The following is a 26,668-nucleotide window of genomic DNA, read 5'->3' as shown; positions in this document are numbered from 1 at the left end:
ATAGAACCCCGCTTTTTAAGTTTAACAGCACAAACTGCCCCTCTTTGTCTCCATTCTGCCTTCAAGGGCTATAGAAGTGCCTGTCGTGTTTCTGGTTTAGAAGATGGGCAAGCGCAGCTTGGATGGCACAGCAGCTGGCAGTTGGTGGCAGAGGGGCTCAGGAACATGGGATGGGTCCCTGACACTCACCCAATGATCACCTGCGCTTTTTAAAAAATGACAAAAGTGAAGTGTGTGAGAGAGTGACTTACATCCAATGCTTGTGTTACGCCAGATTAAAAAAAAAACCAATAACGCCGGCATGCAAAAAAACAAATATATCAGAAAAGACAAAACCATTACTCAAAGACATGTGCATTTAATCCAACATGGCCCAAGGTGTTACTTTGACAAGACTTGCTATTAACCCTTCTCTGTGCGGTAGGTAGGCCACTATTATCCTCCTTTTACAGGTGAGGTTGCAGGAGCGTGGCCTTAACTAAACGGTTATCGGGCTGCAGCCACCGGCCTCTCTGGGAGCAAGCCCCATTGAACTCAATGGATTGCGTGGGGAAAGTCTCCACTGCAGCAATTCGGGATATACGGATGGGGCTTGGCAACTTCTTGTTCCCACGAGAGAGGAGATGTCTTTGCCAGACTCGGGACGTCTGGGTTAGTTAGGGATAGGAAGGAAATTCCCAGGTGAACACACCCACCCGGGCATCGCGATGCGGAGGAGGCCCGTAGTCTGGAGAGGCGAGAGGGGTCGAGCAGAGGCTTCTTTAAGCGCTTCGGGTGGTTTCGCAGTGACAAATCTGGGGAGGGGACTAGAACAGCGCAGGGGAAAAAAGAGAGGTTTTTTTTTTGTGTGTGTGTGTGTGTGTGTGTTTTTACAAAGTGGGGGAGGGCCCGTCGAGAGGAGGGAGCGTGGCGCCGATCCAAGGTGGTTTCCCGTAAACCACATGTTCCGGAGGGAGCGCTTTATAAGGCCGACGAGCCAGGCAGGCAGCACTGCGCGGACGGAGGCAGCATTTCCTGGGCTTCGCGCGAACTGAAAGCACACAGTCCCAACCCCCTTCGCCGGCCGCCGCCGCCGCTGCAAACGGGATTAGCCTGCAAGAGGGGGAAAGAAGGCGCCTCCGCCGACGCTGTTTTCTCGTCAACCCGGATCTTAAGGCGGCGGATTGGGGCGTTTTCGGAGCGGGCTGCGTGCAGGGCCAAGGTAAGGAGGGAGCCAGACACCCCTATTCGCGGAAAAGCGGAGCCCGTCCGGAGCGGACTGCCTGGGTCTCTCCTCTCTCTCCCTCCTACAAAAATATATTCGAGTTGATAAGACTAGCAAGATGGGCAGCAGCGCGAGCCCCCCCCCCCCGCCGAAGTAAGGGGTTCTGCCGGTCTGGAGTTGCCAAGGGCGCAGATTCCAACCCGCCCCCCATTGCGTTTGGGAGACGGGAGTGGCGGGCGTGCTTCCTCGCGAGTAAGTTCGTGACTGCATTTTCAGCCGCGCAGCCTGCTCCTCCGAGGCGTGTGGGCTCGGCGTGTTTACGCGGCGCTTTACTCCGCAGCAAACACGAGGAGGGCCGCAGGGCTTGGCGCAAAGTTTGCAGCCAGGTATTCCGCTTCGGCTGGAGAGGGCTGCTGACGTACAAAGCCCTGCTTCTGATCCGTGTGTGAGAAACTTTTCTCATCCAAGCGTCTCGGGGCGAAGGGGTCTCCCCACCCCAACAAAAAGTTGTATGGGTGAGCCCCGTCATGTGATCGATTATGCAGGGTGGAACTTACCTCCCCCCCCCAAATATTTTATTCAAGTTGGCACCCTTGGCATAGGGCGACTCGGTTTTGCTTTGCGCCCACCCGCTGCTTGGATCCAAATATTGAGGCTTCCCTTTCCCTGCGTTGTGCGCCGCCGCCTCCCCACCTCCCTTTCACGCCCTCCTGTCATTCTGCGCGGCCGACGCTGCAAGCTGGTTAAGAAATCTCAGGCTTCGGAGGCGGACGGGGTGGAGGTCTGACCCTGCCGTGCAACTCGGACACGTGTTCTCTCGGAAGTAAGGCCCGCGGCCTTTTAGATGCTTCAGTTGAGATTCCTGCTTTGCAGGGGGTTGGCCTAGATGACCCTCGGGGTCCCTTGCAGCTCCACGATTCTATGATTCTACTCCCCGAGCAAGCACAGGGCTAAATAGCCTTGCGTAGTTACAGTGCAATCCTACCCATGCCTACTCGGAAGTAAGCCCCAGTGAATTCAATGGAGCTTACTATCGGGTAAGTGTGGTTGCAATTGCAGCCTTAGTTGCCTCTGGCATGATATTTCAACTTGCCGCACTGTCAATACCTCAGGTTCCTGTATCAGTGCCATCTGCCATGAGACATTGACAGTGCAAATATTGGCTGGAGTGGAGCTGCCCACATGATCCTTGTGGATTACTGTTCTCTGGTAACAAGTGTGCTGGCTTTGCAGCTCTGCCTTTCTATGCTCTAGCTGCAGAAAAAGCTTTATGATGCTCATATGAGGGTGGGTTTCACTGAGATCTGTGTCTGAAGCTGGGCTCGGCCTCCTGCAACACAGAAGCACCAGGTGCCCTCTAAGCATGTGCAGATTGTTTTCCCTTGCTGCAGATTAATAGCCATCTCCACTTCTTTGGAGTGAGAGGATGGGGCATTTGGTTCAGAGGGTGAGACTCCTAGGAAGACTTGGCTTCCACTATCCCCCAATGCAAATAAGTGCTCCCTCTTGGTTTTTAGGCTGAACAAGCAGGGTCAGCCCTACCAGTGGGCAGAGTGAGGCAACTGGCAGCAGATGTTGAGTCGCACTGAAGTGTTCGAGGGCAGAGCTGTGTGTGTCATACACGTAGCATCCTCTGTGCCCTTAGATGCAATTGAGGTTAAGATCCTAGCGATGAAGAAGATTCAGGTATCAGTCTGGTCAGCATCTATGCAGAGTGTGTGTGGGGGGGGAGCAGAATATTGTCCTTCTTCCCTGATAGCAAAATGTCTTGACTCTGAGCAAGATGAGGATTACAGTCTTTCGTTTTACACTGAAATACTGGGGGAAGTCCTAATGTGCTCTGCATGTACTCACCTGCTGAAGGGATAGAAACTTTAATCTCCAGAGCTTTCTGTGACTGGGCAAGGTTAAATAAACAAAGCATGGCTCTGAAGCCTTTTCCAAACCTTATGTGTGATGTTTTCATTATTCCCTCCTCCCCTCCTTTTATGTTTCCTGTTTTCTGTGCCCAGCGACTGGACCAGCAGCTAGGTGCATTTGAGGGACTTTCCCAGTAATGCTTTCTTGCTGATGGATGTCATGGCATAGAAGGAGTCTCATGTGAGCTTGGGAGCAAAGTTTCTTTTGTAAACTGTGGAATGGAAGAAGCCAAGGAAAACGGTGGGTGGACATGCAAGGACATGTCAGGGAGATACTATGTGCTTGAGAAGGAAGGAAGGAAGGAAGAATGAAATGCCTGGGCCAGCCTTTCCTACCCCTGTGCCCTCCAGTTGGCTGGGGCTGATGGGAGCTGCAGTCCAGAACACCTGGAGGACATCGAGTTGGAGAAGGCTGGCCTGGACTAGCTGAAATGAGAGGAGACTAGGCAGAAGGTGGGTGTAGCGATCAGCATCGAGTTAGGCCGGGTTAGTAAGGGTTAACAAAATAGAACAGGGAGTGGGCTCTGGCTGGGTATAAAAACCCACCCCTGGAGGGTAGTCTGTTGGTCATTGGTTGTTAGTTGAGAGTTAGAGATAGGGCTGGTTTAAATACTGAGGGGAGGCATAGGTGGTGAGTTATTGAGAAATCAGGTTAGACTCGTTAGAGAGTTTGAGTGCTTTTACTTACAGAAACATTTAGTTGACTTGAGTGGTATTAGGCCGGTAATATTCATAATATAGGAAACATCTGTTATATGGAACGTTAATAAGAGTATTACTGAAACCATTACGCATATGTACCTACAATAAAGCAGCATATTTTTATTTCAAACAACATCCTGGTCTGAAGTGATTAACAAGTGCCAGTTAGAATACTGGTTGGTGGCAGCAGGTATTCCACTTGTCGTTGGCGCAGTCATCAATAGACCGTTAAACGTCCGGGGGTGCTGTGCAGGTCAGGGTGACCGCGACAGTGGGTTTAGTGTCTCACTAAGGTGGCACCAGAAGCTTCACAGCTGTTGCTGGAACACAAAGTACAATTGCTTGAGAAGTGACAGGGAGGCAGATGTAGGGGGGAAAAACCCATCTGCTAGTCTCTTATATCACACACATCCTGACTCTCTCTCTCTCTCTGTGTGTGTGTGTGTGTGTTGCACCCAAATTGGGCTGGACAACTGGTTTTGTTCTGTGCTGGATACAATCCACAGTATTAAAAGTTCTACCTGGAGTACACCTGTTTAATGGACCTTTGTTAGTCATGTCCATTATTTTTTCTGGGTTTGTAGTTCTGCGTAGAACAAACAATGGTTGCAACCCCCTTTAGCTATGGAGATCTTGTCTGAGTTTTCCCCTGGAAGTTATTTGCAAATAACTCTCCTTGCAACAGAACCACAAGGAAGCTGGAGAAGGTTACAAACTAGCCCCTCCTGCCTGCCATAGGATACCCACCACATTGTCCCAGGCAAAGCCTTCCTGAGGAGGGAATTCCAGAGACTGGTTGTCTCTGCCTTGCCGCAGACAATGAGCAGGACCTCGGAGGCCAGTATCAACATCACGTGGGCGAAGGCAGTTAGCACTCTGGTTAGCAGACTGCTGAGTATCATCCAAGTGCCCAGCTGTCCAAGGGAGCTCCTGGAGATGAGCTGCCAGAAGTTCCCTTTGGCGGGGAGAGAAATAGCGAAACAGAGGCAAAGTTCCATCTATGGCAGTGGCCAGTGTCTGCTGCTTTGGGGGAAGAAGGAACAAAGCACGTGACACTTACATAAAATGACCTCAAGGAAGTTGGTGGATGCTTGAACCCAAGTTAGACTACAGCCCTCCACCCTAGTTTTGCCCTCTGTGTGAAACAGTTGCACAGCCTGTTAACGTGAGCACTGAAGTGTCTCCTGGCACTGAGCTCCAGAACTGAATGCATTATGGAAGGAAGAAGAGATAAATGCTTCTTCAAAAAAAGAAAAGGAAAATGCCTTCATGATCTGACGGAATGGCCAAAGAGGCAAAGGGGGCAATTCCAGGTGGGAAGGCTAAAAGGTGACAAATGAGACTTTCTCTCTTCCAGTGGCACCTTATTTCAGGCCATATGACCCTTGCTTAGAAAAATTGAAATTGGTGCTATGGAAGAAAAGAGGATTGGGACAAAGACAGCAATGAAGGGAGGATAAGATAATTTGGAAGAGGAAAGGAAGGCTGATTAATCGTGAGAGAATTTGAGCAATAAAATCTCAACACATTGTGGAAAACCAAGAGCTGTTTTTGTTTCCTTCCTAGGGGGAAAAAGCCAGTGCTGTCACAGACTGGCAAAGCCATATTTATCTGAATGTGCAGAATCCAGCTGAGGCCTAAGAACTGGGAAATTCCCAGCTTGGCTACAGCTGACCTCTCCTTCTCCTAATAAGAAAGAGGAAAAGGCGGTGGGGTGTGGGGAGGAATGGGAAAGGAATGCTTGCAGGCCAGATTTAACTCTTCCGAAGCTGCTGGGAAGGGTCCTCTTTCTGTTTTTATTCTTGCACACAACGGGAGCATCCGTGGCGTAATAGGACACCTCTGTGGTGCAGACCCCATACATAAATAGATGCCCAAGGGTAGCGCTTTCTGCAGGTCACCATGGGTGGCAGAAGGAAACGGTTATCTTTGGAGGCACGCCCAAAGTGTGGAATTGTCATGTAGTTATTTATTTTATATAATGGCAGAGTCCCAGCACCAAAAAGCCTAGTGGGAAAGTGCAAAGCGTACAAGTCTCGGAAGGAAGTAACAAGATGGTAGTTAAAGCCTCATCTCTCTTCATTTAAAAAATGTGAGGTGCAGTCATAGCTATAAAGTCTCCATCCAGAAGATGTTAATAATTCCTATATGTAGCAATTAACTCAAATCCCCTATAGTAAGATGTCTTGGCTAGATATTCGCAGTGGCCGGGGGGGGGGGCGCAAGAGTGAGAGGACAGAGTTGGGGGAAGTGACTGATTCTCCAGCAACTTGTGGCTTGGAAGGATAATGTGTGGCAGACCACACTGCAGGGGAGAAAGCGCTGGGTGCTCTTGTAAAAAGAGTTAAGTAAATTCTGCAACACTGTATTATATCTAAAAATAGCAAAATAGGCACATCCCTGGGCTAGCCAGACATAAATGCTTTGGGGTGCGTTTTTGCAGTGTAGTATGGATTTATGCTGAGCAGAAACAGAATTTGAATGAGAGAGGAGAAAGCAGATAGTGTTTTCTTTCCCTTCTCATAGTGCTAGAACAAAGGCCAGCCAACAAATCTGAATGTTGGTAGTATCATAGAATTGTAGAGTTGGAAGGGATCCTGAGGTTCATCTAGTCCAACCCCCGGCAATGCAGGAATATGCAGCCGCCCCATATGGGGATCGAATTTCCAACTGTGGCAGTTCCAGCACCATGCTGAGCTATCTACGTTGACAGGAACCCTATGGCCCTTAGCATTCCCAGGCGGTCTTCCATCCAAGTACTAACCAGGCCTGACCCTGCTTAGCTTCCAAGATCAGATGAGATTGGGCGAGTAGATTCATGACAGGGAAAACTACGGTACTTCTTCCCTTAGTGCATATGTTAAATCATGGGATTTGCTCCTGCAAGATGCAGTGATGGCTGTCAATCTGGATGGTTTAAAAAGGGTTTGGACAAATTCATGGGATGTGAGGTTGGCTCCTAAGCATGGTTGCCCTGTTCTACCTCCATTATGGGAAGTGGTATGCCTCTTAATACAGTTTGCTGGGGAGCAACTATGGGGTGAAAGGGCTTGCACTCGGATCCTGGTTCTGGGCTTCCTATAGGCATCTGGTTGGCCCCTGTGTGTGGTGGGAGGATGCTGGACTAGATGAGCCTTGGGTCTCATCCAGCAGGGCTGGATTCGTATTTTCGTATTTTCTTAGGTTTATGTTTATGTCCACGAGGCTAGAGGGTGCACGAAGGTGCAGGCTTCTCCCATGTTTAATCCTGACACTGTCTCATTTGTTGCACAGAAAAAGATGATCTCCCATATTGCAGCGGCCTTTCTCCTCCTTGCGGCCTGCGCGATCCATGGAACAGAGCAGAAGGACAGAAGTTGCAGCCGCTTAATCCATGATGTTCACCTCAATCGCCTGCTGGACCTGGTGAGTTGCTTTGCAATTAGTACAGCAAAGGTGGCAGGAAAGAATGGGTCAGAAGATGAATCACCTGGTTCTTACCCTGGGCAGAGGCACCTCTCCAGACAAGCCACAAACCATAGCCAAGGGGGAGACAAACTACAAGCCTGGGTTCAGGCCCAAAACAAAATATACATAGATCTCGTGGTGATGGCATAAAGTTACCATCTCCTTTGGTCAACAGAAGACAATGCCCCTGCTGTTTGTTACTTCAGCCTGACTTGGGATGCTGGATGATCTTGTTCAGTTTGCCTTTTTAAGCAAATGCATGAAAACTTCTAAAAATCAACAGGAAATATATTAATCCATCAGTGCCTGGAACTGTTTGTTTCTTCGTTCGCAAGCTGTTCTTGCCCTAAGGGCAGAAGTTGAGAAAGGGGAAGGTAGAAAAGGAAAGTAGAGAAGAGATAGTGGAAGGAAATGGAATGACTGCTTTTAATTGGGGATAAATAGTGCCATTTTAATTGGGGATAAATGGAGCCAATATTGTGAGGAGGGAGTGTTAACACTGAGCATGCTACTAAGGAGGAGGTTCAGCTGGATGCAGCCTGGACTGTGCTGTGATTCTGCAGGCTAAAGAGCTTTTAGTGCAGCTGTGTGCATGCGTGCGCACTCTCACACACCCATTTCAGCGCTTCCCCTGTTGAAGACATTTAGTAGCTAAAAAGGGAGGTGCGGCATGGGGACCACTCCACAGATGCTTAGGAGAGTAATAAAGCATAGCTCCAGCAGGAAGTGCTAGTGCAATGATAGAATGGTAGAGTTGGAATGCACCATTCTAGTCATGGGGAGAGCAGGTTGGGGTGATTCAGAACCACAACATTCTGGGAACAAGTGCCTGGAATTTTCCCGACTCTTGATCCTGCCTGGATCACTGGGGAACTGCTGGGAGGTCTCTGCCAGTGGTTAACTGTCAAAGGTCCTGGCTTTGATCTTGCCTATAAGGAATTCTGTGGGCTTCAAGCAAGATTCTTTTCCATTGTCAGTCACAAGTGATTGTTGCAGCAAAGCATGATAGTTGGTTAGGAGAACTAGAAGCAACCAGGAAAAGAAAGTTTCACAGGACCAACTCAAGGGCTTAAACATTGGGAGACTGTGGCTCTCTGTGGCATCCCGATTAAGGATTGATAACTTGAGAAAAGTGTGTGGAGGTTCTGGCAGTTATGGGAATGGGACCTGCTGGCAGTTTACTTCCTGCAGAAGGTTAGGAAGACCTCAGATCCTCCATCCCCTTATCAAAATACCCTCATAAGCAGGCATCCCCAAACTTCGGCCCTCCAGATGTTTTGGACTACAATTCCCATCATCCCTGACCACTGGTCCTGTTAGCTAGGGATCATGGGAGTTGTAGGCCAAAACATCTGGAGGGCCGCAGTTTGGGGATGCCTGCTCATAAGCCTTGCTGCCCACCAAGGCAGTGCGTGGTATCTGATAATTGGTGTAACTATATTGAGAGAAGGCTGGAGTGGCTTGGGATCAAAGCTTACAGTTCTTGTACCTGCAGCATTACATAGAATTCTCTAGTTGAACCCTCTTCCATTTCCTAGGTTTGCATAACAGCTTGCTCCTTCTGTAGCCCAGACATGCATTAGGCACTAAGTTAATAGCCTTGGTTCCAAAGATGCTGATCGAGAGCATCTCCCTCTTCCCTCAAAACTGCATAGAGTGGCACAAAAGCCTGAGTTGGTCCTCCAAAAAGATCCTCTCTCTGAAGTCTTTTCACCTGCCACAATTTCTTGATTTGTGCCACCTTGACATCCATGTGGCTAACAAAGTGCAACTCTTGAACTGCTTCATGCTTAGTAAGACATTAGTCAGCTACCTTAAAAACCTTTTCTTGTGTTTATGGAGAAATTCAGAAATTAAATGGCGAGATAAAATTAAATGCTTATATGCTGTCCCCATCCTTTTGCCTTTGGGAGATGCCTTCTGCAAAACTTGTTGCTATGAGTTGCTAGTACATGCAGGTCCCACTACACAAACACTTGTTACAGAAAATTCGCTTATCCAAACGTGAGGAATTAGTACCCAAACCTTGCTATACATAATGCAGATTCAGATACCCCAACAGCTGGACCTGTGTGAAGTACTGTAAACAAATTAGTAGTAGTAGTAGTAGTAGTAGTAGTAGTAGTAGTAGTAGTAAGGTAGTAGCAATCCCATCTGACTTCATTGCCCCAGCCACTCTGGGCAGCTTCTAACAAATTAAAACATTAAACACAGTAAAACATCAAACATTAAAAACTTCTTGTACAAGGCTGCCTTCAGATGTCTTCTAAAATTAAGATAGTTGTTTGTTTTCCTGACATCTGACAGGAGGGCGTTCCACAGGGCAAGCATGAAGGCCCTCTGCCTGGTTCCATGTAACCTCACTTCTTGCGATGAGGGAACAGCCAGAAGGTCCTCAGAGGTGGACCTCAGTATCTGGGCTGGATGATGGGGGTGGAGACACTCCTTCAGGTATACAAGGCTGAAGCCATTTAAACAAGCCTTTAACTTTTTGTGTTTTGCCGGTCAGTGACAGCTGTTTTGCCAGAAACCATGATGGGAGGGAGGGAGGGACAGAGGGAGATCAGACAATTAAGAGAGCATTTTGTTTCCTTCCTTGTTTGCCTTTTGCAAGGTTTCCCTGGTTTTGTTTTTTTTCATCATTTGGGTGTTGAAATTCTGTGGTTGGGAACACCTTAGAAATTCCTCCACAGGAGTCAGTGGAAATCTTCCGCTTCTTATGTAAATGCTCGCTTCACAAACAAATTCCTGAGAATGCATTATGCTTGAATAGCAAGACCTGTATGTATTCTCACTTTCCAGGATTCAGCTCTCTCCCCTGGAAAGCTAATTTCTGGCTGTTTAGATGGGCACATTCTGTCTCTAGTACACAAGTTGAGGAATGCTAAAGCACCATGCAGCGCACAGCTTGCCACTTAACCCACTTCAGCTGCTGAGGTATATCAAAGAGTAACTATGCATTTCAAGTACATTTTTTAGGTTATAGCAAATCGCTCTCTTGCCATTTCCAAGCAGTGGAGGTGGTCAGCTTCATTGCAGAGTAATTAAGGGGTTTTTACTGCCATCTACAATGTGTAATAGTCAGGGTGTGGGGTTGAAGCTGAGTTTTGGTGTGAGATTAGGGGTCTTAAAATCATGCCACTAATTTCCCCTCTGAAGATGCTGGAGGAGAAAGCTCTAAAGCCTTAACATTACTTAAATTACTATGTAGAATCGAAGACACAATTGGTACTAATTATCTCTTGTTTGAGAGTGATAACACAGTGTCTGAGTTGTACAAATAAACTTCTCTTCACAAAGTCTCTTCTGGGCTAAAAGTAATTTGATATATTTGGTCAAAGCTAACATTTGATCACTGCTCTATGATTGAGATTCTTACTTAGCTGTAATTTGGGCTTGCAACCACCAACCATTAAATGATTTCCTCTTTTAAAAAAAGAAGCTGAAAAAAGTAACTCGGTTTTTTGCAAAGCTTTTTTTTTTTTTACTTTTGGTGTGGTTTGCTTATCTTAAAGGGGCAATAAACTTTAATTAGGAGACTAATGAATGAAGACCTAGATATCTTGTAGTTCATGAGGTGAAATGAAAATAGTCTGTTCAGATTTTAGAAAATGCTCAGGAGAGAGCTCTGCTGTAAAATATGTGGTCTGGATTGCAAAGTGCTGGAATTTTTCTTTTTCTTTAAGTTTCTGCTGCTGCCCCTTTAAGTTTCTATGCAAGAAGCCAGGATGCAAATCAAAATGTTGTACTGCCTGCCAAGGATTAGGTTGTTTAACTAGCTGTTGCTGTGCTGACCCCGGAACTGTTCTTCTTGGTTCTATGGAATCCAAAATCCTGTGATCTCTTGGCCAAATGGAAACGGGATCACCTTTGTACAGTAAAACCAAAACTGAAAGTGAGATGCTCCTACTGCTGCATATGCCTCCCTCGTCTTTTAGGGCAGTGAACCTAAACTGCCCCCCCCCCCACATTATGCTTGCTTCTGCCGGGGCTTCTCTGTGATGAATAAATGTTGCTGGCGGCTGCTCTCTCCAGATAATGAAGCAATTGTTTCCAGTTCGACATGCCCTCCTGGCAGTCCCATCTCGCCTTGGCCTGGCGCAGAAGCTCCAAATCATTCCCTGGTGTTTTTCCCTGACGGCACTGAGCTGAGATCGCTGGAGAAGGTGTTCTAAAGTGCTGAGTCAGCACTTGACTTGGAAGGCACAGGGTGGTAGACTCTTGACTTCTGCCTCTGGGCAAAGAGAGCCAGCTGTTTGCTTTGGTAAGGATTAGCATAGCTCAGAGCTGGCTCAATGGCCACCACATGGTTCTTGCTGGTTTGTAGCATGCCCCTGGTGCACTGACACCGGTCAGGGCAGAATATGCTTGTGCACATGCTACCACTACTGCTCTAATGTGCAGTGTATGTTTTCTAACAAATTGCAGTTCAGAAAATAGCAGGGTTCACATTGCAGGTGTCCTCTGTGATCTAAACTATATGCGCTCTGCTGAGTAGATGTGATGGGGGGAGCCCCCACTGCCTCAGCTGCTTAGTCAGACGAGATGCTGCAAATTTACCCAGAAACTTTTGGGGAGAGTTTTTTTGTTTTTTTAAAGAAGCTTAGGTATATTTGCAGCATCTTAGCTGGCCAAGTAGCCACGGCAGTGGATTGATTCCCAGCAAAGTGATGCAGCTGGCTGACAGAGTTGGCACTTGGATTATCAGTCCTGCAAAACCGTAAAAAGAAGAGGGTTCTTAGATACTCAAGCACACATTTCTAAATCGTGTCATACTGTCACTACTTGGCTGCCCCTAATCTCCGTAAACTACTTCAGTGCAGAAGGTAGAAGACTGTAGTCTAGCCCTTTGCGGTAAGCAGAGGGATGTCATCCTATACCTCCAGAATCGTCCCCCCTCTTCCTCACCCCAACCTCCCAGCCCAATAAAATATTCCTAGCAGTGTAGCCTGGTGGGGATATTCCTTCCTAGATGAAGGAAACTAAAAGTCCACTAAAGTTGCTTTGACTTGACTGTGCCTTTTTGTTACAGGTTGATAGCCAGATGATGAAGCCCTCTTGTGAGCTGTCCTTTGAGTATGTGGATGAGAGAAAGCTGGTGAGTTGGAATTGTGAGACATGCATCTGATGTGCTGCTGACACCCCTGTGGGACTTGGTGTGTGTTTGCCAAGGAATGCCTCGTGTTTAGACGGGGGGGGGGGCATTTTTCATCCCTGTTGGGCAATGTTCTGAGGACCACATACCACTGCTGGGGGTGGGAAAAGTGGGAAGGGCTAGACATACATCACTCTCCATCTTCTATCAAAGTAGTTGCATTTTAAGGCCACATTCCAGCCAAGTAACATCCCTGGAGGAGGAGAACAGAGCAGGACAGCGAGGGATTGTGGCCTGGGCTGGCTCCCCACCCCCAATTGAGAACAGTGGCTTTGAACATCATACCTTCAGGGGACACCGTGCGCTATTGCACTGTTTGTGTTTTTAATACTATACTATGCTTTGAACATTATGAGCCTGTAAAAGCCTTAGGTTCATGTGCTTTCCCTTCACTCCCCACCTACATACACACCTCCCTCCTTCTTGTACGGTCACAAGTACCTTGGAAGTTTTCATCTCTGGTTGCAAACCAACCACTTTTATGTTGAAACCCAGGGGAATTGTGGTGTGGTGAAGATCCTGACTTATGATCAAGATCTTAAGAATCAAATGATGGCTTATGATCCTAGTTGGTTGTCTATTCGTTGCTTAAACTAAGCAGACTTCCCCTGAATTTGGATATAAAAGAGGAACTTTGGTCTGGAATCAGGTGCTTCCAATCTCTTCCTTGTGGCCATTCCAGGTGAGGAGGAACTGTGCAAACACAAGCACATAAAACACTAAACCATACTTCAACTGTTGAACTGGGCCACTAGCTTAGCTGAGGAACCCCTGTGTATCTGCCAAATAATTTCATTTTGTTGTAGATTATTCTGGGCCATATCCTGGAACAGACACTCTTTTCCTGTGGGATTCTGGCTGGGGCCTGTTGAGATTTAAACACATGCCTGTGCTGTAGTAGCACAGCTTGTTGTGGTGGAAATTTGGTAATGGCAGAAGATGTGTTGCCTTTCCAGCAACTTGTCTCTCACTCCTGATCTTTGATGAAGCTTCTGAGGAACCCTGAGTTCACTGATTTAGAGAATGTGTGAGCTAAAATCCTGCATAGATGACCTTGTGGCTAAGTCACCAGTCATGGATTTGGTAGTCATGGAGTATTTCATCCTGAAGGACACTTGGAGAAATTTCTCTGCTGGCTTCAGGCTTTGGGGGAATTATTTTACAGCAACCCTTGTTTGGGGGTTCCTCAAAGCTGCTAATGCCCATTCTCTTGGCCTGTTCTTCTGGACCCAATCCAATTACTCAGAGGGAGAAGCTGCTCCTCTTTTTCACTCTAACCACCATTCACTTGTTTGGAGAGGGAAGGGGGAATCTGCAGCACCAACAAGGAGAAGAAGCAACTGCCTCTGGGGGCTGATGATGGCAGATGCCGTGCATTGCTGATCTTTGACACCAGCCATGAGTCTTTCTATGATGGACACCTGTCCCTGTTGCCTTCTAGGACGACCCCAAATGCTTTCTCAGAGCAGCATACTCGCCTCTAAGAAACATTCTCGAAAGTATTGAATTCAAGCGCAATACTCCAAACTCTAACACAATGAAGGATGTAAAGGACTGGCACTTAGAAGTTGGAGACTGCATGGACATTAATAGCAGTGATGAAGAAGAGAGCAAGGTAACCTCTTACTTATCAGACTTGCCGTTCTCACAGATGCTAACAGATCTGTGGTGAGACTTAGGAGACTAAATGGCAGCTGAAACGTGTGCTCTATGATAATACTTGTGTGACGTATGCACTTGCTCTACTGGCTAGGGTAGAGAACCCTCTGGCCCTTTTGATGTTGCTGGACTACAGCTCCCATCATTCCTGGCAGTTGCCTATGCTGGCTGGAGCTGATGGGAGTTGGGAGTTCCACAACATCTGGAGGGCCACAGCTTCCTCATCCCTGAGCTAGAGCACTCTCTTTGAAAACAGCAGTCTGTTAGGGCTGCTCTACACATGATGCTACTCACTTCTTTAGCTCTGGGGTGCATGGTTTAAAAAATAATAGCTGGTGCAGGACTCCTTGAGTCAGATCATAACCATGATGTAGGGGAGGAGTTTTAATCCATGATGCCTCCATTCAAATTACTGAGCCATTATGGTGTTGTGGGTGAAGTGTTGAAGTAGGACCTGGGAGACTAGAGTTCAAGTCCCCATTTGGGCATGAAGCTCACTGGGTGACTTTGGGCCAGTCACTGCCTCATAGCCTAATCTACTTTACAGGGTTATTGTGGGGATTAAAGGAGGGGAGAGAACCATGTACACACTTTTGAGATCCTTGGAGAGAAGGTGGGATATAAATGCAGTAACAAAAATTAGGCAGCACCTATGCTGGTTATCTGCAGCTGGAGGAAAACTGTTGACGGTTCTAGCAGCATCACAAGTGATGCAAGTTCTTCTCTGCACTACTGGGACCTCTTAGAACTCTTACACTGCTGAGTTCTCTCCAAATGGGGTTCAGAATCCATCACTGAGTATTCAGAGGTGCTGGAAGCCTGCTTTGTGTAGTCAGATAGCCTTTGCTGGGTCACAGTGACTGTCTCTTGCTGCAAATGCTGTCTCGGATATTTTTTATGGTGGCTGTTTGGTTCTGGTAGATTCAGATAGTGGCTCATTGATTTCCACCCCCCCACACACTTTCTCTTTGTCTCTTACAGCACTGCACCAAGCCGTTCTCCCAGACTGCAAGGCAGATGCTGAAGCTGGTGCACGAGTACTTCAGCAAAGCTAAGGAAATCTTGTCCGAAGGAAATTTCAGCCATGATTGCAGCAGTGTCTTTGAGAAATGTTCCGACTCGGAAGGGAAGAGTGCAACATCTCCAGGTAACAGAAAATTCTGGGAGGTTTTGCATCTCCTGGCAGCTGCTGGGGAGCATTTGAGGAGCAGGAGGCTTCTAAGTTAACTTGGCTTTTTCCTAAACTGGTGCTGTCCAGATGTTTTGGGCTACAGCTGCCATTAGTTAGCCCTAGCCATCTGGGGGGTGTCGCTGCATGGGCAAAGGCTGAGGTACATGGAGCATTCCAGGCTGGGAGGGTATTCCAGAGCTGCTATTTGTGCGCATTTGTTTGTGTGCTTCTCTGTGTATTTACACTTGTTTGTGCGGTTACTAACTGCTAAAGCCTTAAGTCAACAGAAGTTCCATGTTTTTGAAATGAGCATTATCTCTTTGATCTGTGGCAAGGGCAAAACTGACTATGTTAAGAGTACAACAATCAATTCACGGCTCTCTGCATGCTCATCAGGACACAGTGGGACTTTTAGCATAGAATGTGGTGGTGCTTTCTCATACTTCAAAGCTGCAATGGACAGCTTTCACACACACACCCCAGTAAAATAGGTATTTCCCCCACATGGCTTAAGAGAAAATTTGAAATGTGTTGACAAAGGCTGTTCAAAGATCCCTTCTGAAGGGTTTCTTCTAACCTTGGAAGTTCTTTGCTCATGCAAAGTACCCTCTTGATGTACCCTGACCTTTACCAATAACAGTCTTGTCTGCTTGTGGAAATCCCAGAAGTGGCTTGGCATACCATGTCTGTATGTGACCTGCAGAAATTGGATCTTCTGATGTTATGGCCAGGGCAGAGATTTGGAGATGTCAGGCTTGTGGTGGCCCTCAAAACAGATTGGCCAGGCAGGGAGGCGCTGGGCTACGCAGACAAAGTTGAGAAGACACTGCATTGCTGTTGATGTTCTTATACACATACATGCAACTCTCAGAAACAGCCATAAGAAAAAGCCACCCTACTGCCCCGCCTTTTAGAAGATGCTCACATGGTCAGGCTTACTGCTTTGGCCTCAAGTGAACCACTTCCTAGCTTGGTTTGCCTGCTCATCCAGTCCAACCAATAGGCACAAGGACACTGCCTGTTCTCTGAGTGGTGCTTGGTTGTGCCGGTGTGGAAAATGCCTGTCTTCCTCTTGAGTCCATATTCTATGTTCTGTCCCTGTGTGCACATCGCCTGCAATGCTGGGAAGGACAGTGAAGGAGGAGCACCATGCTCCCTCCCTTGATTCTTGCTTGATCAGCTGCTTCTTGCTTGACCAGCTTGCTCCCTCTGCTGTTCTGCTCATGGAGGCATGTGCAGAAGCTGTGGTTGCCCTTGCTTTGGCTTGCTGACCAGCTAAATCTTGAGCTGATGCCGTTCTTCCAGGGTTGGTTCTCTGGCCTCTTTGGTATCCTGTGTGCTCTCGGTAATCTTGGGCTGCATGTGATGCTCTGGGGAGTTGCTGTTCCTAGCTGACCTTGCAGTGTCTCGTTCCATCCATTGGTCCCCTGGAAGCCTTGTGGCTGCCTTGCTCCCTCTGCTTCATTTACTTGTTTTGTTGCTTTTATGGCACTGGTCTGCCCCGCCTTAGCATGCTGGTTTTTGAGGGAAGGGGCTGATCTCGGCTTGAAGCATCCATTCTGTTCTTCTTGCTGGTTACTCTATGGCCATTCTCTTCTCTTTATCTGGATCTTTCAGGTGTGGTGACTGACCAGGATTGCCCGTGTCCAGCCACAAGCCCCATGAGTGGCAGAGGCTCAGCTTCTCTCCTTCCAACCTTTGAGCCCTCCTCTTCCATTGCAGACCGGCTGGACAGCAAAGAGGCAGCTGCCAGCACTTTCCAGCTCTTTATGCAGCCTGGCACCATGCAGACTCAAGGCGGGTCACAGGGTAGCACCAGGCCCAGGATGCCTAGGAGCACCCAAAGGGGCCAAGGAGCTGCAGAGCCCATGGATTTCGTAGCTAGCACTGAGGCTGTCATGTCCTTGCCGCCAGAAGAACTAGCGTTGGCAGCTCTGTCCACGAACATTGCATCCTTCCTGGACTCAGCCGTAACCCTTGATTCCTGGTCCCCCAGGCTCAAAAACATTTCTCCTCCTCCTTCTAGCCAACAAAGCATTGCGCCTATGGGGACAGGGTCTCCTCTCCCCGGTTCTGTTGCTGGCAGCAGCCAGACATGGCCCCATGAATTCCCTTCCCATTCTTCTCCTTTCTCTGGCTCAACCAAACCCTCCCTCAGAAAGCAGTGGCTTCGATCAACTGAAATGGATGTATCTGGTTGGGCTATGACTGACACAGGCAGCACATCTGGCCTAACTTTGGCGTCTCTTGCCGGTTTGGACTCTGCAGAGAGCTCAGGGGTGCCCTCCAGTGGCAGTGGGGCAACCCTCTCGCCCAGGGACCCCCCACTGTTCCCTGTCTCTGAGGATCCTCTCTCTGCTGCACAACAGCTTTCTAGATTGGCGGTCACCACAAACAGTCCATCATCTCACAGGCAGGTACCCCCAGAAAGCTACTCCTGGGGGGCGGAGGGCAGCCGAGGTAGAGCCCCAGGAGTACTGCACAGCACCCAGCTCCGAGAGAGACGAGCGGAACAAGAAGAGGGCCCAGCCAAGGGCAGGGAGCCGGAGGATAGCATGGCAGGTCCCAGCTCTGATCTGAGCTTCATTCCTCCGAACACAGACAAGCACAGTGAGAAGCCAGAAGCCAGAGATACCCAAGGGATGGCTGTGACTTATGTGGTGGTGCCCAGTGTCCTGGGAATCCTGTTGGCCGTGGGTGGCCTGCTCTTCTACTTCCATAAATCCAGGGTAAGGTCCAGACCTGACTTAAACTGTTCTCCTTTATACTCTTTGGGTTGCAAATGTGGGGCATAGTGATACCTTGTGAATACGTCAATGTAGAAGGCGGAAGTGGCTGAACTCAAAGTTCACTCCCTCTGCTCAGGGTAGAACATTATTGGATGTGAGCAATCATCTCTCTGCATTTCTTTTATTGGGTTGAGGGAAAGATTAGCCAGGTAGGTCTTAAGGGGTATGTGCATACTTCCCCTGTCGCTGTGCCCTGCAACTGGATGTAATCCCAGACAATCCAAGCAGTTCTACAGCCACAAGTTAGATCTGTTTTTGTTTTTGTTTGATGGAGAAAACTCTCCTGTGGCTCTGCACCACAAAGTCTGGAAGAGTTCTTGGCAGTAAGAGCCTAGTGCTGGGGGTGAATGCTGCTGTCCTTGCTGGGTGATGTTGAGCGGATGAGTTCTCCTTCCTATGACACAGTTCTCTCATCTGTCTAAAGTAACAATGGTCACATTTTCCAGCCTAAATGGACTGAAAGTCTTCTGGGAGTTGAAAGTGATGCCTTTCCCAACAGGAACCAAATGGATATGTAGCAGTGGACCAGCAAGGTCCATTGTACTTCATCTTGGCAGTGGTGACTGACCACCTCTTCTGGTTCTGCACAGGGCTTAACCATTCTCACGCACACGCTTGATTCATGCCCTCTGCTTAAGAAGTCCTATAGGAAACTGAGAGCATCTCTTGATTTGTGGAGCTGCCTTGCAGTCAATCGATCAATAAGCTTTGTTTGCATAGCTGACAGCCATAGCAACAGAATACACGCAATATACAATTAAAAACAACATGGATAAAAGGATCAGTCTTATGACTATGATTATCGATTAAAAGATAGCCCTTAGTCTGTGTATCGTTTAAAAGATAGCCCTTAGTCAGTGTATATGTTCAGAAGGTCGACTTATCGCTAATGTTAGGAGAGGGGATGTAGTTGTTTCTTGCATGCTAAAATATTTGTTATGCTTTCAGGCAGATAGTCCTAATAGCAGCTTTCTTTTAATGCTGTCTTTATTGTTCACCATCTGCGGTGAGATCCCTGTCTCACGTAACGGCAGAGGGAACATGAGAGATATTTTTTTATATAAAAAAAAGTGTAGGAAGAGTGTGGTTGAGATGGTGTTCATGGAACTCTTATGGGGAAAAGTAGATTTAAAAGGCAAAGTGTTAAAAATGGTATGGGAAGACAGGGCAGGAACCTGGTGGTATATCCTCACCTGTGCCTATGACGCCAGTTCTATGGGTGCTAATGGCATTGGCATAAATAATAAAAATAATTTTATTTGTATTCTGTCCATCTGACGAGGTTGCCCCAAGGAAATTCCAGTTATGCTTGGGTTTGGGGCTTGGGGTGGCCCTTTACCAGCAACTGGTAAAGTTGCTAGTTAATGGGTGAACTGATGGCCTACTAGCCCTCAAAACTACGAGAGCTTGCTGGGGCAACATGCCTGCTTGTCCTCCTAGGACAACCGTAGCATCTCAAACGGCACAGCCAGTTTGACAATACTAGCCGTGCAACCTCACTCTTGCTTCATATCAACATTCCTTATAGTAGTAAATATTTCCTTTCTTCCACGCAGATGCTAGCCAGGAGGCGACTGCAGAGAAATGAGAGAAACCTGGAAAGACAAGAAGGAAGGTAAGAGGGTGGAAGGTTTGCATAACTCGGATGTATAACTAGGGTGAAATAGGCCCCTTGCTCTCAAATAGCTAATTCCTTGAGATTCCATCAGCCTTGGGAGGTTGCAGTGAGTTGTAGAGCCCATGTCTGAAAACTTAGTCTGTTCCCCACAGAATGCAGTTATTGGGTACACCAGCTATTGTTGAAAGAAAAGATGCCAGATGGATTTCTACCATATAGAGGGAGATGTAGTCTCGTGATGTATCAGTTCTTGCTTTTAGTCTTCAGTGCTGGACTTCTAATCCTTTTCTCTCTCTCCTCCTTTCCCCCCTAGGCCACTGAATAGAGGGGAGGGAGACCTGGAATTGCAGATACAGGAGGAGGAACTATGAGGTAAGAACAGGTTTTGATCTGATTCAGTAGGGCTACCCACTCCCTCATTCTGCATCTGCAGCAGCCAGCCAGGGTTCTAGCAGTCACGACTAGTAGCCACTCATAGCTTTATCCTCTGTGAATTTGTCTTGATTCCCTTCTAAGTTGCGCTACATCTTCTGGAAGCGAATTCCGTCGCTGTAACGGCACTGCATGAAGAATTCCTTTCATACTGCCTACCTTGAATTTCCCACCATGCAGCTTCCCTGGATGATCTCAGGTTCTAGTACTGTGAGAGAAGCTCCCTGTCCACTCTGGCCCTCTTTTCCCAGAGAAGGTCTATTTGGAGGGGTTGTGTGTTCGTGGATGGAGCCACAAACAAATCTGGATGGGCGTGGGGAAAATGGGAGCTTTAGACCAGGCACCCCCAAACTGCGGCCCTCCAGATGTTTTGGCCTACAACTCCCATGATCCCTAGCTAAAAGGACCAGTGGTCAGGGATGATGGGAATTGTAGTCCAAAACATCTGGAGGGCTGAAGTTTGGGGATGCCTGCTTTAGACTCAGATGCAGCTTTCCTCTGATTCCCAGCTACTGGGGACAGACCGAGGGCAAGGTTATTACCTTCTTGCTTGGCATGTGGTGCCTTGGCAGATGCCTTGGCTGGCAACTGCTGGAAACGGGATGTTGGAGTAGATGGGCCTCTGATGTGGTTCCCCATGGCTCCTGTGCTTTTTGTGTGTGTGCTCTGAAATTGGTTTATTGACCAGCCGAATGCCGTTGGGCACATGCAACCTGCTACCTCCTTTCTGCGTAGGGACATGTTTCCCGCAAATGTGTCTAAGTGCAGTGGAATGTGACTTTGTCCTTGGGGGCAGCCGCAGATAAGGATCTATGCAATTTGTGGTGCATTCTTGGTTTGGGGGTGGGGACTGAGGAATGGCTTAGAAAACTACCACTTGCTTGCAGGGCTTTGCTGTTGTTGTTGTTGTTGTTGTTGTTACGTTTGGAGTCACCCTTGTGTAAAATGTGGGAGCAGAATGTGGCCCTCCTAGGATGTGCCCGAGTCAAAGCTGCTGCTCGTTAATACCTGCCCTGCTTCAAAGACTAAATGAGTCTCATTTGAAGGTCTGCTGCTGCCTCCTCCCCACATTCCAGTTTAAGGCTCTTGGCCAGATGCAGACTTTTGTTGTTGCATCTGAGATCTACGGATGAAGGGCGGTTTACAAATTTGATAAATGAATGAATAATTGACCAAATCCTCTCCCCTTTCCAGAAGAAAGTTCTGGAGAAAAACTATACCTTTATTAGGTCAACATACTTTGGTTGACCTAATAAAGGTATAGCTCTAATAAGGATTTTGGAATACATTTTCCTGAAGTTCTGTGATTTCCCATGGCTACATTTAGATCAGCCACACATGACACTAGGCTCAGCTCAGGGCTTGGAGGGGGGGAGAGGAAGGTATAACTCAGGCACCCCCAAACTTCGGCCCTCCAGATGTTTTGGACTACAATTCCCATCTTCCCCGACCACTGGTCCTGTTAGCTAGGGATGATGGGAGTTGTAGGCCAAAACATCTGGAGGGCCGCAGTTTGGGGATGTCTGGTATAACTGCTCAACTTTCTCCTCTCCTGTTTAAAAGTGCACTCCCAAAGCCGCCTTCCCATTGGGGGGCGGGAGGTAAGAAAATTCATACTCATCAAGAGGCAAAAGAAGAAAAATCCTGTGAGTTAAGTCCTCCATTTCATAGAAACACTGAGTAAACTCTTTAAGCAAGCAAAATTTGGTTAGTAAACTAGCTTAGTTTTGAACTGTGTATCTGGCAATATTGCTGTCAAAAATCGGGCTCTATTTAAAAAACAAACAAACCCCTTTTGGTAGTCTGTCTTAGTGCTTTGATCCTTCCTATGGTGCTATTGTTGTTGTTGTGATTGTCAGCTGAGAAGGGATTTTTTAATATTATTGTTGCATTTTTGTTTTTGTTCTAAATATGAACTGTGTTCTATTCATAAATTGCTTTAATTTTCCCTGAAGAGGAAAATTATTAAAATGGAAATCTGCCTTGGCCGAGTCCTGCAAAGTGGCTTGGCCTATGCTTGAGCCTCACACACACCCCTTTGTGGTTAGGCATTGTGTCATTGTAATGCTTGTCTTCTTCTTTCCAGCTGGACCCCTTTCCCTCTGGGATGACAAGCCACGTGGGGACTGGGCAGTAAGCCCCTCTTTTTTAAAAGGACAGCCCTCTCGTTACTACTGGGAGAAATTAACACAAACTGGACTCTGGGAACTGAAGCAATTGCAGTCCCTTCCCACAAAGAGTGTTTTCTCTTCCCAGACATGTTTTAAATTTTTTGTGATGGAAAGGGATTCATCGGGAAATGGACGCTATATTTATTCCTGGGATTCAAGGTTGGCTTTCGTGCTTAACTGCAAGCTGCCCTCTTTCTGCCAGTCAGACAACAAGCTGGAACTTGGTGGGAAGGATGGAAACTGTTTGGAAGCTGACTTTGGACTTCAAAAGGCCTCTTCTGATGGTGAGAGGGAGTTTCGAAGAACCACTGTGCCCTATTGCCGCCCAGAGTGGAAAGGGTGACATCCTCTCCAGAGGTGGATGTTGAGTCTGCAGTTTGAACAGCTATGTATCTGGGAAAGAAGACTCTCTTCCAGGGCTTCCAGCTCCTTTGGAGAAGACATAGAATCTTGGGCCTTATATCTATATATTTTCCTAGACATAACTCCCCATAGATATGAATAATGGCAAGTTGTGGTTCTGGAGAGAGAATGGGCACTCTCTCCCCACCTGCCTTTAAGCCATGTGTATAATGTAGCCCAAGGAAGGACACCCATTTTCCCTCCTCCCCTGCAAAACAGCCTCCATTTTTAACTCCCCAAATAGCCTAATCCATTAATCTGAGAGTTTGCTATCCCAGTGGCCTTCTATGTCTTCACTCCAGAGACCCCCTTTTATTAATCCCAACCTACAAAACGGGACCCGCTTTTAACTTTTTATCAGGACGAGCAGGGGTCACTTAATAAAATTTGATTTTAGTTGCACTTTAGGGCAGACTAGATAAGGAATGCAGCACAGCCTTATGATGATGACTCCTAGCTTAAGATGGCTTTTTAAAAAATGGGGTTAGATAAATGTAGCACCATGCAACTGTCCCATCGATGGAAAGATTTCTGCTTGTGCAATGCCACCACCACCACCCAAAAAAATCTGTTTTCGGGATCTCCCAACTCTCCAGTGCAGAATAAGGGAGAGAAGAGTGGGTAGTCAATTGCACAAATAGAAATCCTTGTTCTGTTGGATCTCTGTCTTTATCAGAGCTCTGCTGGATCAGACCCGAGTAGCTGGCAAGTGGGCTGTGAGCATAATAGTCCTTTCCTGCTGCTCCCCAGCATCTGGCATAGTGCTTCTGATACTGGGGGTGATAGATAACCACAACTTTTATCCGCCTGGAAAAAGTGACGTGTTTAAATCACTGATGCAACCCATCAACCGAAATCCAGTGTGTTACACACTCCGATAATATTGTCAGAAAATGTAGAATATAACATCACTCCCAGTTCCCCATACCCCACCTGCATTGTGTCTTGACCCAAACAGGAAGTGATGCCTTGTAAGCCAGGACATGAACAGATCTGGCACTGAAGTGGTTGCAGCTGTAACTATATCCATAGGAGAGATGCAGCCTCTTCCAACTGTGTTTATCCACTTCCCAGAGCCTGCTGAACAATGCAGGGCACTGCAGGGAAGTTCAGCAGTACAGAAGTTAAATATATTGGCCCTGTGCAGTGAACACCCCCACCCTCGGTGAGCTTGGCCCTTGGAACTGCCAGAGCTATGCCACTTTACAGAGATTGACACTAACACACACACACACCCCGCAGCCTTGATCTCTTGTGCCAATGGAAGGAAAGTGTTAAGACCCACCCCTCCCATCTTCCACAAATTAATTTGGGAAACTTGGGGACTTTGGTAATCTGTGTTCCCATGCCTACATTTGCCAACTGAAAGCAGAAATGGTGGGGAAAACCTGCAGGGAAACATTGGAAAGTTGGGGTGTACATAACAACAACATAAACTTGCTGTTTCTCCTCCAAATGCCCCTGCAAGCGCTATTCCTCCCAGCTGGGTTTACTTAGAATTTGAGAATATGGGTGGCGGGCAAGGGTTAAGTTGTTGTTTAATGGTGTGAAGGCATTTTCAGGGGAGAATCTAATGGGGGCTACCTGCCACCGTACCCGCTGCCTATCCCCTGCAGTGCTACACCCTCAATTTAGGATGCCAAACGTATCACGGGTTTGAGGACCACCCTGTGTTTAATGTGTATTTCTGCTCGTAACCTTAATAATTGCCAACCCGGGGGCTGCTACTGGAGGTTTTCTCCAAGAGGACGCACACTTCCCTTGTCCCCCTGTGCATCTCTTTCCATGTTGTAGTGGAGAGCTGATGCATAGAGGGCCAACGGGAGTTGCCGCAGCCCAGCTCTGAAGTGAAGTGAAGCTCTTGCACTTTGTATACTTAACGTGTTTTGCCTCCCGTGCGCTGAGAACATTCCCACCCTGGATTGAATGAGTGAGTGTCAACGAGTGAGTGCATCTGGTCCAGCCTCTTGCCATTCCATGCCTCTTCTCCATCCGCCCTCGCCACAACCAGCAGCCCTTATCTGCCTCACCTCTTGCCCTCCCCTGCTTTCTCCATCTCTGCTTGTAGCTGTGACGCTGAGCTGGCCTCAGGGTAACGATGCTGCCTTTCCCCATTTGTGCTTTAATGTAATGGATGAAATGTTGATAAAACTGTATTGGAGGAAGGTGTGGGTGCAACTTGCCAGGCTCTGTAAGTGGGTGATTGTGCCATGTATGTTGCTCCATTGATGTGAGCAGGCCTCCATGTTTGCACCGGACGCTGGAGTCTCTTATTATTCAATGTGCCAGTGCATCATATTGTGCCTTGTGTGTGTGCAGCATTCTGAGACCCTGAGGGCATATGACCTGGTTGGTGTCCAGGGCTTGCACACACCAGTTTTGATCTTGCCAATTCAATGATCCTTGCAAAAGTGGTAGAAGTCGACTTATTTTATTTCTGCTTGCCCTTGTACATTGCAGCAAAGGGGGCCTTCAGTGAAACATCATTTGCCTCCCCTTCTTGGCTCCTAGTTGAGCTGCAGTGCTCATGAGCAGCTTGCTCACACCGCAGAGGCAGACAAGTTCCCTCTTTGTTTTTGGCAGAGACCAAGCATTAGCTGCTTTCATAGGTCAATGAGCCACGGCATAGGACTACCTTTTGACATGCATCAGATGAAGAACAGTCCCTGTTTGTTTTAGCACCCTGTGGCCAGGTTTGCAATGGTGTTTGGATGCAGCAGTCAGTACGTTCCATCTTGCACACTTATTCACCAGCACAGGAAAACTTAAGATCTGGCCTTAATGCCTTAACAGCCACCCTTCCCTTGCCTCTTTTTATTAATATAGGAAAAACCAATGAAGAGGAGTTCCTTTTTTAAAAATGGAGTTACAATTCTGGTTCAGACTGTGTTCTTTTTATATATATATTTTTACAAACAATGAAATATTTTATATTAAAGACTTTTTTTTAAAAAAAATGCTGTTTAAATGTTTATTTAAAAATAGGAAAGTTTGTATTTAATAATAAAAACACGAATGTGTGTAACACTTTTTAAAGTTCTGTGTGAAGTTGTCATTTTTACAATTGGAGGGTTTGGAGAGGAGGAATGTAAAAAGGGTAAAGGGACCCCTGACGCGCGGTGTCCAGTCGCGGACATCTCTGGGGTTGCGGCGCTCATCTCGCTTTATTGGCCGAGGGAGCCAGTGTACAGCTTCCAGGTCATGTGGCCAGCATGACTGAGCCACTTCTGGCAAACCAGAGCAGCGCACGGAAATGGCGTTTACCTTCCCGCAAGAGCGGTACCTATTTATCTACTTGCACTTTGATGTGCTTTTCGAACTGCTAGGTTGGCTGGAGCAGGGGCCGAGCAACGGGAGCTCACCCCGTCGCGGGGATTCGAACCGCCGACCTTCCGATTGGCAAGCCCTAGGCTCTGTGGTTTAACCCACAGTGCCACCCGCATCCCTTTTACAAGGAATGTATTGGGGTAAATTATTAAGCCATGCTTCCTGAGCAGCTTGGAGGCGGTCAGTCATCCAGACATTGTACAGGGCCAGAGCTGCATAGCTTAAGCATCCAAGCATCTTGTACTGTCACATTTTCTGCTCTAACTAGCAGAAAGTACATGAATCCCAAGATGGAACAAGAGGTTCTAGGGATATAGCACCACATGGAGTTGGACGAGGCATGCAGAGGGTGATTTCAGGTATGCACGAATAGAAAATCAAGGTCAGTAGGGGAAAAGGCAACTCTCAGGGAACAACAAGAAGTGGAGATAAGGAAGAGGCCTGATGGATTGTGCAGAATCCTATCCCCACAGCAGCCAGCCAGATGCCTCTGGAATGAGTAAATCAGCACCTGGGCATTTTTTTATGGCATATATTAACAGCATTCAGCTTTGTTGTAGCAAACATCGCTGTTAAAAGAAAAGGCATGTTAGTGATTTGAAGAATTGCGAAACATATCTTCCTCACTCCTTGAACACATGTTCTCACTTTATGAACAAATTAAGTTCTCGC

The 26,668-nt window shown here is 47.4% G+C and overlaps 1 protein-coding gene across 2 annotated transcripts; it reads left to right on the top strand.

The window, feature by feature from the left end:
• Positions 1 to 995: 995 nt before the first annotated feature.
• CSF1 (colony stimulating factor 1) lies at positions 996 to 25,705 on the top strand. 2 transcript variants are annotated; one of them, XM_060276984.2, is made up of 9 exons: positions 996 to 1,201; positions 7,099 to 7,230; positions 12,305 to 12,370; positions 13,869 to 14,042; positions 15,068 to 15,233; positions 17,859 to 17,986; positions 19,603 to 19,661; positions 19,978 to 20,036; positions 22,183 to 25,705. In XM_060276984.2, the coding sequence occupies exons 2-8, from the start codon at positions 7,105 to 7,107 to the stop codon at positions 20,033 to 20,035; spliced, it is 777 nt and encodes a 258-aa protein (XP_060132967.1). In that variant the 5' UTR covers positions 996 to 1,201; positions 7,099 to 7,104; the 3' UTR covers position 20,036; positions 22,183 to 25,705. The 2 variants fall into 2 exon arrangements, with proteins under 2 accessions (XP_060132967.1, XP_034979070.3); XM_035123179.3 differs by having other exon boundaries at positions 16,875 to 17,986.
• The last annotated feature ends 963 nt before the right edge of the window (positions 25,706 to 26,668 follow it).

Source organism: Zootoca vivipara, chromosome 7, assembly GCF_965207765.1.
Source record: "Zootoca vivipara chromosome 7, rZooViv2.hap1.1, whole genome shotgun sequence".
In the NCBI taxonomy this organism is placed as follows: domain Eukaryota; kingdom Metazoa; phylum Chordata; class Lepidosauria; order Squamata; family Lacertidae; genus Zootoca; species Zootoca vivipara.
This window is presented reverse-complemented; position numbering and strand designations above follow the sequence as displayed.